The 13,771-nt window shown below is 37.3% G+C and overlaps 1 protein-coding gene across 1 annotated transcript in view; it reads left to right on the plus strand.

The window, feature by feature from the left end:
* The window catches only part of LOC115493890 (lipoxygenase homology domain-containing protein 1), a 189,953-nt gene that overhangs the window by 102,366 nt on the left and 73,816 nt on the right, over positions 1-13,771 (plus strand). The window contains exons 29-32 of the mRNA XM_072924659.1: positions 1,886-1,967; positions 4,110-4,165; positions 4,325-4,357; positions 10,226-10,395. Coding sequence (XP_072780760.1) covers positions 1,886-1,967; positions 4,110-4,165; positions 4,325-4,357; positions 10,226-10,395 — 341 coding nt within the window. The remainder of the gene's footprint in view (positions 1-1,885; positions 1,968-4,109; positions 4,166-4,324; positions 4,358-10,225; positions 10,396-13,771) is intronic.

Consider the following 13,771-nt stretch of genomic DNA (forward strand, 5'->3'; position numbering starts at 1 on the left):
GTGATGGTGCACCTGAAAGTTTCACATTGTAGTAACCCAAGGCATAACCCAAGTAGCACTGTGGTGTAGCCCACCTCCCCTCTGTTCCCCACAGCACCATGCCATGCTCTCTTCCCTGATATCTCCTTTAACAGGTAGCACAGATTAGCAGGATCAGCATTACAAATCTGAAACCCAATTCAGCCATCTCAAGATGATTTTTGACATTGGAGGTCATATATATGGATTTGAAGGACTTTCTATACAGTACAATGGATTGAATTCTATCTGTAACAAAATGCATGCCTTGGCAATTCAGAAGGTTTTTCATTGTGCTCTGCACAGACAGATTTCACAGACATCTTTTGAACTGCATCCAAGACTAGCCCCACATAAGCCTAGTCTGAGGTGGCTGAGGGGTTGAAAGCTGGAAAAAGATGGTGGCTCAGAGAGACTCAACCTTTTGGGGGTTGAGAAGGAGGAGGGAGGATTCCTTCAGAGGTGGAGTACCCCTTTTTCTCATCATTTGCCTGAGTGACAGGGCAGGAAGGTCTTAATTCTTGATTTGGCGTCTGTCTTGAAAGGATCCTAGAAACATATGTTTTCTTTGGGGCTCCCATGCTGCAGGGCACAGATCTACTCCCACAGCTATTGTGAATGAGGAGAGTAAAGAAGTTTTGTCCTAAAGAGCAGGGTTTGCTCCATGCACTACCTGGGGATGCCCATTCTATGTGACAAAAACTGCTGCATTCTAAGGACTTCCAGACTCAGATGTTGCCAGGATTCAAAGCATAAGGATAAATATGATGATTGTTTCTGACCAAAACATCCTGCATGCCATTTTGCTGCAATGGTATGAGCTGGGTAAAACCTTGTAAGCAATATGATAAGTTGTGAGTGGTCCAGATACAGTGAGATCAGGGTATTTGAGAAGGGCATCGTAGGACAACCAAACCAGTCACTAGGATGGTTATTGGAAGTGATCTAAAATATCAGCATGGATGTGCAGCAGTTACTGCAGTTAGAGAAAAGATGAATTCAGTCATCCAGCAGAAGTGAGACTGCACAGCCCCATGCCTGCTGGTCTCATAGTAGCAAGGCTGAGTGTGTGTTCCCAGTTGATATGCACGCAAACACATTTCTAAAACACAGACATGTGCACATAGCTGGCCATGCAAACCAACACAGTCAGGAACTCAGCACGTACACAAACAGTACAAGTGGCCTTCCTCTGTTACCCTCTCCAGTTGAGCAGAACAACAATCCATCAATGTCAAATAAAAAAAAATATGTACAGGATGGATGTATAAGGCCTCCAGTAGCTGGCCTTAGGCAGTTAGTCTTTCTGGCTGCTGGCTCTGGATCCTCAGTTTTGCCAGTTACCAGCACCAAGCGAAAAACACCCCTCCAAGCCTGCAGCCCCACTCCATTGGCACAGGAGAGCATTCATTTTAAAGATTTGTTAATTAATATTTTTTATATATGCAATAAGAAGTTCCCTCACAGAGGACAAAAATTTCCAGCTTTCACACAAATCTTGATTATGGGCATAAACATATTGGTCCCAACATCCTTGTGCTTGATTACAGGGAATAATCAAAAGATGTAGGCTGGGATGTGAATGGTGTTGACAGTTCAGAGATGTATGCATGTATTTGTCTCCAAGGGAAAAAAAACACCCCTCTTAAAATTAAAACAGGCAAAGGCAGAAAAAAATTGCATCTCTTAGGAGAGATAAAAAATAATAAAACTTTCATTCTGTTAATACATCTTATTTATTCAGATGAGATCTGTCTAAATATGATCTATTTTTCTGCGAGAAAAAGATAATCTGGGCTTTTTTTCTTAAAATTTATTTTAAAAATAGTATGATTTCACATTATAAACTTTTGTCATTTCAACACAGGCAGTGGATGGTTCCTGGATAAGATTGTCATCAAATATAAAGAAGGAGAGGAAGCTCACGAGGTTGTATTTCCTTGTAATAGGTATGTCATTCATGGAGAAAAAGAATTTCTTACCTGCCAGCAACGTAATGAAAAAATTTTAGGGCAGATATGTGCACACAAACTAGATGTTTGAACAATGCCTTGGAGTTTTTCAACATATAAGTGGTGCAAAATTTTGTAGCTGAAGACTAGGAAAAAGTTCCTATATTGGCATGGAAGTGAGTAATAGCCTAATGCAGAGAAGTCCCAAACCAAATGTTGCATAAGAGGAAAGGTGCATGATCTTTAATGTTGCATAAGAGGAAAGGTGCATGATATTTTTTTAATCTAAATTATATAGAAAGCTTGTGATATTAAATAAGTTTTCAGTTCTCAACCTTTTAAGAAATATTGTGTGGAAAGATCTGAAATGACATAGGTGTCATTGTGGAAAGATGTTGTGGAAATGACATAGTTGTCATTGTGGCATAACTTGCACAGTTGCAGTGCTGCCATGGTTGACTATAAACTCTTCAGCGGGGAGAGGCAAGGAAGGAGAGGAGGTGAGGCAGCCCTGTATGTTAGGGAGTATTTTGATTTTCCAGAGCTTGATGATGGTGATGATAGAGTTGGGCGTTTATGGGTAAGAATCAGGGAAAAGGCCAGCAAGGCCAGTGCCATGGTAGAACGGTCTAGGTTTACAGACCAGCCAGCCAGGAGGAAGAGGCAGTCAAAATTTAATGTGAGCAGCTGCAAGAAATCTCACAATCACCAGCTGTTTTCTTGTGAGGGACTACAAATACAATGCAGCAGAGGAGAAGGAGTTTAGGAGGTTCCTGGAGTCCACGGAAAAGAACCTCCTGACACAGTTCATGAGGTAGCCAAGTACAGAAAATACCCACTGGATGAAGGAAAGATTGAGCCACTTAATGCCTTCTTCCCCTCAGTCTTCAATAGTATTATCAGTTCTCCTCGTAGCCAGCCCCCTGAGCTAGAAGAAAGCAGTGGGAGGCAGAATGAACCCCACAATCCAAGCAGAAAGAGTCAGTGGCCTGCTGCAGCACTCAGACAAGACTATTGGGTTGGAAGTGATCCACACAAGGGTACTGAGGGAGATGCATTGGGTCACAACAGCCCCATGCAGTGTTGTAGACTTGGGGATGAGTGGCTGGAAAGCTGTCTGGGAGTGCTGGCCAACAGGCAGCTGAACACGAGCCAGCATGTGCCCAGGTGAGCAAGAAGGCCAATGGCAGCCTGGCTTGGATCAGCAGAAGCGTACACCAAGGCTGTGATTGCCCCCTGCACTCAGCACTGGTGAGGCTGCATCTCAAATCCTGCATCCAGTTTTTGTCAACAATTGCTTTCTACTTTTAGAAACTACTAGTGATCTTTTGTTTCTTAGGATGGAATGAGGAGATAGGTCTCAAAAGTTAATCAAGCTATTTATTGCAAAAAAATTGAAATACAGTGGAGTTTAGACTTCATGCATAAGAGATTTATTCATAGAGTTTTGTTCCATACAAGAAATGAAATGTGTTATGGATCCTTGAGTTTAAACAAATACAACATCAACATGGAGTCAATAGAATAGAACCTGATAGTGAGCACGTATTTGTTTATTTTTAAATAAGTGAGGTTGTTGAAGATTGGGAAATATTATGTGAATAAGAGGGTTCAACTGAAAGGAGTATGAATGTATGTGTGCAGTGAAATGATATTGCATAAAAGCTCCTTAAATTCATCAGTATAAAAGAAAATAAAGTAAGAACAGAAGTTCAGTTTGCTGCTGCAGATCTGCAAAAGTTTTAGAAACTTCCAGACCTACAGGTTTTGTATATAATTCTAAGTACAATAACTATAACTAACCACTGCTATAAAACTCCCTCATATGTACAGCTGAGCCTCTGAACCAATAAATAATTAGTATTTTGTACAATGTACTCCATATAGTACTACTCACTTCATACAGCTACCATGAAAATTCTTATTTGCCTGGAGCAAATTGAACCAAATTCTTTTTATATGAATAAGGCCAACTGTGCTAAAGTTATAAAAGAATATTTGATCTTGGAAGTAGTTTTAAGGTGTAACTTGATAAAAGGTGTATAAAAATACTATTGGAGACAAAAGGTAATGGTCAGATGATATATACTATACTAATAGTTTTTATTAATATTATTATTTTTGTTTTTGCAATGAAAGATGGTTAGATGAATATCAAGATGATGGGAAAACAGAGAGGGAGCTAACTGCCAATAGTAAGTATTTTGTTAAAGAAAATTTAACACTAATTATAGCACTACAGTATATACTTAATGCCTAGTTATTACTAAAGAACCCTTCCAGATAAGACCATAACTTAAGAAAAAAGTAATAATAAAGCTAGCTCACAATTATTTTTCCGGTTCATATTTTAGAGCATGGCAGTTCAATGAAGTCATTTCTTAAAGGTAAGAGTTTCTTTCCAGCCATTGTTTTCTATACCATAATTTTTGCTGTTTGAATTTAAATCATTATTGCAAGAAATGTGTGAGCAAATTACCTCATTTGTATGTGTGTTTTCTTGTATATCAGCTGTGAGAGAACATGACAAATTGGCTGGCAATAGTCTTACAGGGAGGACTAGACCTTTATAAGCAATTGAGAAAAAACATAAACCATTTCTGGTTTTCTTCCTACTTCTACTATTCTGTTCTGAAATCAAGCAGGAATTCCTCTGAGAAGAGATTCAAGTGTTCTTTGTTTACCCCAATGTCACTGTCATTTAATACTTGGGGACAGGTCCCCTAGCAAACGTCAGCAAGTTGAAAAATATGTTGTGAAGTGTCAGTGGAAACATTTTCAGGTCAAAATTCCAAAGTAGCCAGAAATAATGCAAGCTTAAACTTCAAATCCTCCAGCAAAGATAAATGTACTATGTGCATTCAATTGGCTAAATTTGCTTGAAATAATAAAAAGACATTATTGAAAAACTCCCCACCCAGCTGTTTTTACATCTACGGTCTCATCCCTGTAATGCACTACTTACCATCTCCATGTGTCTTCTTAACCAGAAAAGAGAAACAGACTGGCGCATGTATTTTTACTGAACATTTAACTGTAAATGGCTATTCTGTACAACTCTGTCTGGGAATTGAATGGGAACAACTAAACTAAAAAAAGTAGTATTTCCATTTGTCTCTTACAGCAGTGACTTGCTTACTGTAGGATAAGTCCTAGTCTCTCAAACTAGTTCCAGTTTCAGCAAAAATTGAATCTTTTGCATTCAATCAAACAGTTTAGTCAACAGCTTTATTATTCCTCAATAACATGACTTTGACAAGAGGAGAGTGATGAACTCAGGTAAAGACTTTCTCACAGAGAAAGTTGATTTTCACAAGTGACTTGCAATTGGATTCTGCATTCTGCTAAGTGCACACTTCTGAGAAACAACCATAATATCTGTTTCACCTTATGTTCAGAAAATAGACTATATTTTACTACCAATTCAAAATTTTTTTCCAGCCCAGTTTCATTTTTCGTTATGTTATAGTAAGCAGGCACAGATGCCCAGGCTGCTCATTGCCTGTGAGCATCAAGAGTGATCAGACTCAATGTATTGATTATGAGGAGAAAGGAGTGACCTATCCTTAACCAGCTTTTGAAATGTCACACTCCCAAGATGTCCAGGAGGACCCAGACACCATTGAGATCAGAGCTTCTGAAAAAAGAGGTTATAAAAGAGAAGAACAGTTTTATCTGTCAGTTAGCTGTATGACAGCTTACCTTGTGCTGCTCTTCAGCCATCTTTGTTTTACCCATGGGCTCACTCCAGTGAGGAACTGAGATAGGTTAGATGTTGGACTTTTATGCCTTATGTGAAAAAGATGGTGGTTGGGACTGATTTTTCACAGTTTAATTTGTGTTGTCATATCAGTGGTCTCATAGACCTTGCATGATTGAGTTTTGTAGGAGGGAACAAGCACAAGAGGTTTGGAAAGATATCCTCTAGTCAGTTCTGTGTCTTTCTATCAGGACTTGGTGCCAGTGTCAGAGCTGGTAAGACAACATTCCAGAGATGCAGAGTCCTGCGAGAAAAAATAATTTCCTTAGATTTTCCTAGCACCTGTACCAGTGAAGATTCTACATGGTAGAATAGTGAAAAGCAATCCCCTTCAGAGTGGGGGTGAAAACTTTCCATGTAATGTATATCTACTGAATAAGAGGCAAGTGGAAGTTCTGATGTTAGGAAGCCAATGTTTTAGGCACTCATGTGGTCATATTCTGTATGAGCTGCCCTCTGTAAACGGGCTTCAGGAAAAGTCATAAAAAGCTGATTGGCATAATTCAGTGTTTGCTGATTTTCAGGGTAAGATCAATGTGCTTAGGTCAAGTTTAAAGCACCAAATACAGAACAAATTATAAGTCACTCTGAAGGTGACTCAGAAATCTCATTCACTTTGGATGAGGCTAGTAACCTGTTCAACCACCTAGCCAAAGAGGAAACTTTGAAAGTCATGATAGCTAGGTAGGTTACTTGAGGGCTCTTTGTGCTTTTTCAGTCAGGCTGACATTATGCCAGCTCTAATGAAGCATAAATCCCAGATTGCTGTGCCTGCTGCTGCTGGCTATGGAATCTGCCAAAATCCAGTCTGCCCATATCAAGTTTTCTCAGTAACCTTTGTACATTTATACATTACAGAGAGGCTCTGGCAAATCAGCGTAGGAATAGATTTATTTGTATGCCTCTGAATCCTCCTCATATATTTGATGCAAGATAGAGAAAGTGTATTGCCCTGGTTGAGAGGGCAGATAGATGCTCTCAGCTCTCAAAAGAAGTTGATTTGAATGGGACTTTCTGTTACTTTCTAAAAGTTTCCTACACGGTAGGGATATTTTACTGCTTTTTCCTTCTGTTTTCTCTATTTATTTTCCTTTTCTGCTTCAAAATAGATGAGGTATCATAATAGCACATAGGAAAGAATTTTCTCTCAAAGCAAGGAGACAAGACACAGTATGTTCCAATGAAATCCTCACTGCAGTCAGCTAAAAGGAGCTGGCTTCTTGTAATGTGATGTCTGTAGGGTGTCCTAAGGTTTTGTGGATGGTAAATAAAGTGTAGTTCACTAGCAGAGTATGGTTAATAGATATTTCTCGATTGGCTCTTCTGTTGTGCAAGGTTTTTGGTATTAAGGCTTATAGAAAATTTGTATCAAAGGAGAAAATATTCAGTAAATTCTGCTGTGACTAATTTTGTTTTAGAATGATTCCCTACCTTGAAAGTAGTGGATAATGGACTAAGCATAATCACAGGATCCCCAAATTTAAAGGGAATGGACCTGCTTCTAAAAAGCAAGAACAGCAAAGTGTTTCCACTGCCAGATGGAGGCGGAAATCCTTAAGAAAAAGAATTCAGCAGACTGACTGCTCTGCCTCCAGGCAACACAAATTTCTACAATCTTCAGGAAATTAGCAACCAACTCCTACATCTTGCAAAGTGTGAATGTCATTCTAGGTCTTAAGACCAAAAAACACCAGAGTGAAAAAACCCCTGAAATAGTGTATTGTAAAAACAGTTTTGGAAATCCTTAAAAGATATATAAATAACTCATATTTTAAAAAACCTAGAAAATAAACCTTCCTTTTTCAGCTTTCTGAATTATATGATGAAATGTTGACTTCAGGTTTTGTCATGCTCAGATTTCTATGTACAGAAATCATTGTGGGTTTGATTTTCATGGTTTTACTGAAGGAACTTTCAGGTTCCAGAGTGGTGGTTAAAGGAATTTCTGACTGGAAATTGTTATACTGATCCCATTTAATTTCTGAAAGTCAAGAAATGATCCCTAATTCTAACATATATCTGGATAAATCTCTGTAATGTGAATCAGATTCTTGGTTATATCATTATAGTAAAGAGAGAATTCTGAGACCTTTTTTTCCCCCAGAGTTCTGTTTTTTCCTCTGCTATTCATTTTAGTGCTTCCTACATTGATGCCTCAAAGTAAATGGCTCTAGCTTTACACATAAGTTGTAGAAGTACAATAACACATGAACACAATGATCACTCTGAAAGGAAGTTAACAGAGGTCAGTGATATCTGGGGAAAAGTCTTTTTTAATGTGCCACACAGATGAAACACAGAAAAATGACCTATTGAAGCCCAGCTGTCTCACTTCCACAACTTCACTCCTGGGGAGGTATAGAAATCACTGAACACAACAAATACTTGGCATCAGTTTTCTGTCTCATGTAGCCATCCTCACCAAATAGATGTCTAAGTGAATAGAATATTAGACAAAGGATTTTTTGATTCTTCTGGCATGAGCAGGTTAAATGAATTTGTTGAACAGAGAGAAAATGCAGTCAGTCTCTGATAGTTCATTTAATAATCTGTAGAAGCATTAGAAGTAAGTGTAGGACAATAAAGAATCACAGACACTAAGAGACCTTAAATCTGTAACCATTGATTTATTCCCTGGAAAACTCCTAACTGGTGTCTTAGCCTTCCTACTAAAATAATAATTAAAAATACAATAATGGATATTAATTAAAATAAACCACCTTGCTCGAAATACCTTCTCTGAACATGCTACCTCTTTGAGGAGGGAAACAACCAGTTATGCCTCTGTGATTTCTCTTAAGTTAGGGCTTGATCTCTCCTGGAGCAGAGGGATAGTACAAAGAGAAAAAAAAAAAAAAAAAAAAGCTCCACTTGAGAAATACAGAACTGCAAAATTATCTTAATTTCCCCTCTGCTGTGTTCCTGCGACAGCCTTCAAAATGGAGCATGGTTGGACAGGATAAGAGATTCAGGGCTATGCTGGGAGTCTTTGTAAAAATTTGAAGCTCCTCATAAACCCTTGGAGTGCTCAGGATCAGCAAAAGCTCAAACAATGCCTGACTTCACCAAGTGTGACACCCTGAAGAGTACCACATGCCAACCTGGCACAAGGAGATAAAATTCAAAGCTGGCACATATATCAAACAGCAAAAGTTCCTCATTAGGCAAAGTGTGGATCTTCCACACACTACATCTGACTCATTGCTGGAAATGACCTTAAAAAAAGAATTCAGATGGAGGGATCCTTTCAGCTAGTGTGTTACTCAGAAGACTGGCTGTGAGATGAGTATTTGCCTGCTGTTTTCTAGCTGAGCCCAGAAGAGTCAGGGAACAGTAAGATGTAAGGCAGAAACAGGTTCCATAACAAGAGAAAAAAAAACCAGGATTAGCTAAAAAAAAAAAAAAAAAAGAAAAAAGAGGAAAATTATAAATCAAGGAAACCAGATCAGGTTTTCATCTAGTCTCCATCTTTAAGCAGGCAGAGGAAAACAAAAGGTAGGAAAATAGCACACAGTTCTGTAAGAAAAAGTCACATCCGATTTATTTCTGAATTAAATTATTCTAAAATTCATTTTATCAGCATATTGTATTGTGGGATTACACATAATCACAAAATATTTCTCTTTATATTAGTCCTATTAGCAAACGATTGTATTATTAAAATATTAGCCACAGTCTAAACAAAAGCTTTTAATTTGCTTTCATTGTTAAGTTCCTCTTGCCATTCAGGATCAAGTGTCATTTCAACAAATAATACCTTTGTTTTCAGAGGATGATTTACCTTCAAGCACTTAAGTAGCTTCCTAAACTATACTATCCTTCTAAGACACTGTATTTCCCCCACACCTGGAGCAGCTTCCCAGTTGCATAGTGGACTTCTAACACTGTTAGGAGTACAGGTGACTTACCAAAAAACAACCTTTAAAAGGCTCAAGCCATGAGGTGAGGTCAGTGCAAATATCTCGTCAAAATTTCCTGAATTTTGTATTCAACCCCTAATGAGTGATCTGAGCAGACTGTACATGACAAATTATGTTAGAAAAATCTGAGAAAAAGAAGTTGACGTTTCATTGTTTAGATAGTTATGTATTAGCCAGCAGACCTCACAAATGTACCACATAGAAGTCTTTCAAAAGATTAATATTCTTTACATGTTACATAAGAACATTCTAAGAACTGAAATTTATTAAAATATTTACTGTAATTAAAGTATTTTGATACAGAGAATGCAAAAAACACCCCTAGGCAAAGTGTCTTTTTTCTGCTTCCTATGTAGTAATTTCTGTTTTCATACCCACTTCAACAATTGTCTTGTGTTTATCAAGTCTGAGCTATACTTCAAGAGATTTTTTAATTAATAGTAAATGGGATGTAAACTCATAACTCTAATCTATAACTCTTATTTGTGATAGTAACAACATTCATTGCTCTCTACTATTGATCCTAAAAATGTTTAATTGGTAGATTGATGCTAAAAATGTTTTTCCTGTTTTAGCACAATGGTGGAGAGTGTGGGTTAAAACAGATGGAGATTCCCCAGAGCCACAGGAATGTAAAAGGACCCTTGTGATTTATGGCTCAAAGGGCAAAAGTGATGAGCTTCTGCTTTCTCCACAAACCCCAGGATATGTGTGCTTTCTCCCCAGAGCAACTGATGAATTCATTGTAAGTCAGAAATATGCAGTACTGCAAAGAATTTATCATGACATTGCCCTCTACAATATAAATATAGATAATGATATAGATATATGTATATATGTATATGTGTGTGTGTGTGTGTGTGTGTATAACTAGCATTATATATATACTGTTGATTTTTCTGCTACAAAATGATGTAATTATTTACAAAGATGAAATGACGTAAGTATAGGTCTTGGGTCATCTCCTACTGTTAGTCCTGTTCTACTACAGCCACCTCCATGGATTCTTTTGTGGAATTTATTGCATTCACCAGCTCATCTTGCATTTTTTTTCTAATTCCCTGAAGATTTTTGAGTTGAAGTTCATACAAAAGGCAATATACAATTATTTGTGAATGCAGAAGATGAAGGATTGGGCAGCACTCCCAGGGGACATAAGTGGGTTTTTCTTTCCTTCATTTCCATCTTTTTAAAGTAGTATCCACTCTCCACAGGATTGTTCTGTCTCTCAGGCCAGCAGGCAGAGGATTTTTCTGTATAATCACAAATCACTGGAGAATGCATTCATGCATATCAAAGTGTGGTGAACTCTGAAGCAATAGCTTATATATGGCCAGTATTAAAATCAACTCTAACCATCCTGACCATTCATACACCTGACACACATGCTGATGATTTGAGAGGATTCATTTGAGGCACCCTTTTAATCTTCAAATTCTGTCCTGGCTTTATAGGCAAAGTCATTGCAAATTCTGTTGATTGTCATGAAGTACAGCTTCTAGCCAACAAGATGGGAGAAATAGCTTGCAATTTGAGGCAGTTTTATACAGCTCAGAAAGACTTTTCAATGGCTACAATGAACATTCTGAAAACAATGGAAAAGCTACATTTAGAAAATTATGTCGAAGCCTCATTGTAATGACCTGATCCAGGCTGAATTTTTAGTTTAAATAACAAGCTAAAGCAATTTAGGAACTTTATGGGGAGTAAATGAAAAGATAAATGGCACTTCTTAAGGACAAGGAAACAGCTGCTTATCAGAAAACACACAGGAAACACACTGAGCAACAAAACAAGTTTCCTATCCTATGCCATGAACATAAACTGAAGAGGTCAGTAGAGGCAGAATCTATCTATGGAGCAGGAGCACCAGCTGACTGAATTTTGGCAAGCATCATTGCATAAAGCAGTGATGCTGCTACATCCAGCATGTTGGTAATTTCCCATGTGGCATGTATTCTTTGTTAAGGCTGCCTAATTTCAATGATTGGGTATTACACTAGGAGAAATTACTATTTCTGTGTGTCAGTTGTGGTTGTCTCTCATAGTCTACTATCCTTGGTACATTATGGGTTGTAGCCTTCCACTCCAGCAGCTTTCTGAATGCTTGTTCATACTTTGGATAGACTTTGGGTTAGTGCCTGTATTTTCCCCACAGCTATTTGTGTCCTTGTTTTTATTGCTTTGTATGAAGAAGTTAGTACTATTTGAGCATTATTTACTGTATGTGACATTTTATCTCTTTGTTGCATTGCTTACAGTGCAGCTTATAGAACAGCACTTCTGGTATAAAGGGGCATTTAGGGATTCATAGGTATCTCCATAAACACCTTCATACCTCTTTAGGTGCTTGAGACAATGAACCCAGTTTTGTTTTGCTTTCCCTTTCTTTTTCTTACTAAGACTATGCAGAAGAATGCAGAAACTTCACTTTTGTTTTCTCACTGTAGCAGCAGGCTGGAGGCATGAACATGATATCACGAGGACAAGCCGTGAATTCAGCTTTCCAAAAAGCATGAATAAATGAACTTTTAACCTTCCCCCAAGATCCTGGCTCTAGACAAACATCCTTAATAATATAGTGCAGTAAAAAGAACAACAGGTTATATGCTATAAGCAGCTTTCATAGTTTTGAAACAGTAAGCTTAAGTTTTGATCTCAGAGAGACATTTATTGCACATTGAGGACAGAAAGGCATGCAAATTCCTGATTTTCCAGGTGTTCTTACATAAGTATATGCACAGATGTGTATCATATTCAGCATGATTTTTCCATCCAAAATATGCCAAATCTACTCCTATGAAAGAACAGGTGTAGTTTAATTGCACATAGCAAGCATAAAGAATAAATTAAAAGAGAGAAAATAGATGCATTCTCTTAGGTACAGTTGGGTTTTGGTAGTCTCAAAAATGTGTAGTATGGTAGTTGAGCTGCTTAAAAAATAATTAATTTAATTAGAACATTAAAATAATTAATTTAATTATTTTTAGTTTTAAAAAATAAATTTAAAAATTGGTGATTGCATCAATGTTATGAAATCTGACAGGAGTTGTAGCACTGAGGGCAGCATGGCAAGAAACCAGTGAAGAGGTAAAATTTTTTCCTTGGTAGTCTGGTGATGATTGGAATCAATCATTGATCTCACATGGAATGAATAGATTTGTAAAGTATATGGGTCTTTCTCACAGTTATCTTTGTTTCTTGGCTGCTAGCAGAGTGATTTTGTCAGAGTATGTATTTGGAAGGTCCTGCTGTATCGAACACATTCTGTTCTCCAGAGAATTTTAAAATACATGGCACAGAGTGTGAGATTAGGATGTCCAAAACTGTTGTCCAAAACACTAGCATGGGTAGTACAAAATTAGCAATAGTGCTCTTCAAGTAGGACTGTTGGTAAATACATGATAAATTCTGAATGTATTTTGCATTAAGGATCAAAAAGGTGACAAAGTTTCAAATCACATAATACAATTATCCAATTCCACAGTATGAGATGATTCTCCAAACAAGCAGAAGAATTTCTGGAGTATGTGACAGATGGCTGTTCAGTTGAATTTTAGTAGGTTTGATGAAACCCTATTAAGTAGAATAATTTATGGGGTGGGTGGGCATGTGTGATTTGTTTGGTTTTTTTGTTTGTTTGCTTGTTTTTAACAGAGAAAAGAATGAAAAGGAATCATATTTAAATATGCACCCAAACAGTAAAATTTACAAGGCTTTCATTACCCTAAGCACAATGTCTTTGAGAAGCCCTGTGTGAGTTAAAAAGGAAAAAATTTAAAATGTTATGAAATTCTCTAATTATCAGTTACCTGTCTCTGAAGCACAGTAGCTCCTCCTAATTTTAAGAGCCAGGCTCCTAAAGATTTAGGCATGTAATGGAAAACATATTGTGTTGTTTAGTACGTGACAAATCATGCCAACTCAGCTAAGATTTCAAGTTCTGAATATTAGAGAAAACTATTCTGAATAAATAAGTGTGAAAAAATTAATTAGGAAATTATAATGAACGAGGTAAAGTATCCTCTTGCAAATATTCTTGCAAAAACAAATTTGCAAATATTCTTGCAAAAACAAATTTAAAACAAGGACATTCACTGGATATATGCTTTGATTATATG

Source organism: Taeniopygia guttata, chromosome 2 (genome assembly GCF_048771995.1).
Source record: "Taeniopygia guttata chromosome 2, bTaeGut7.mat, whole genome shotgun sequence".
NCBI classification, from domain to species: domain Eukaryota; kingdom Metazoa; phylum Chordata; class Aves; order Passeriformes; family Estrildidae; genus Taeniopygia; species Taeniopygia guttata.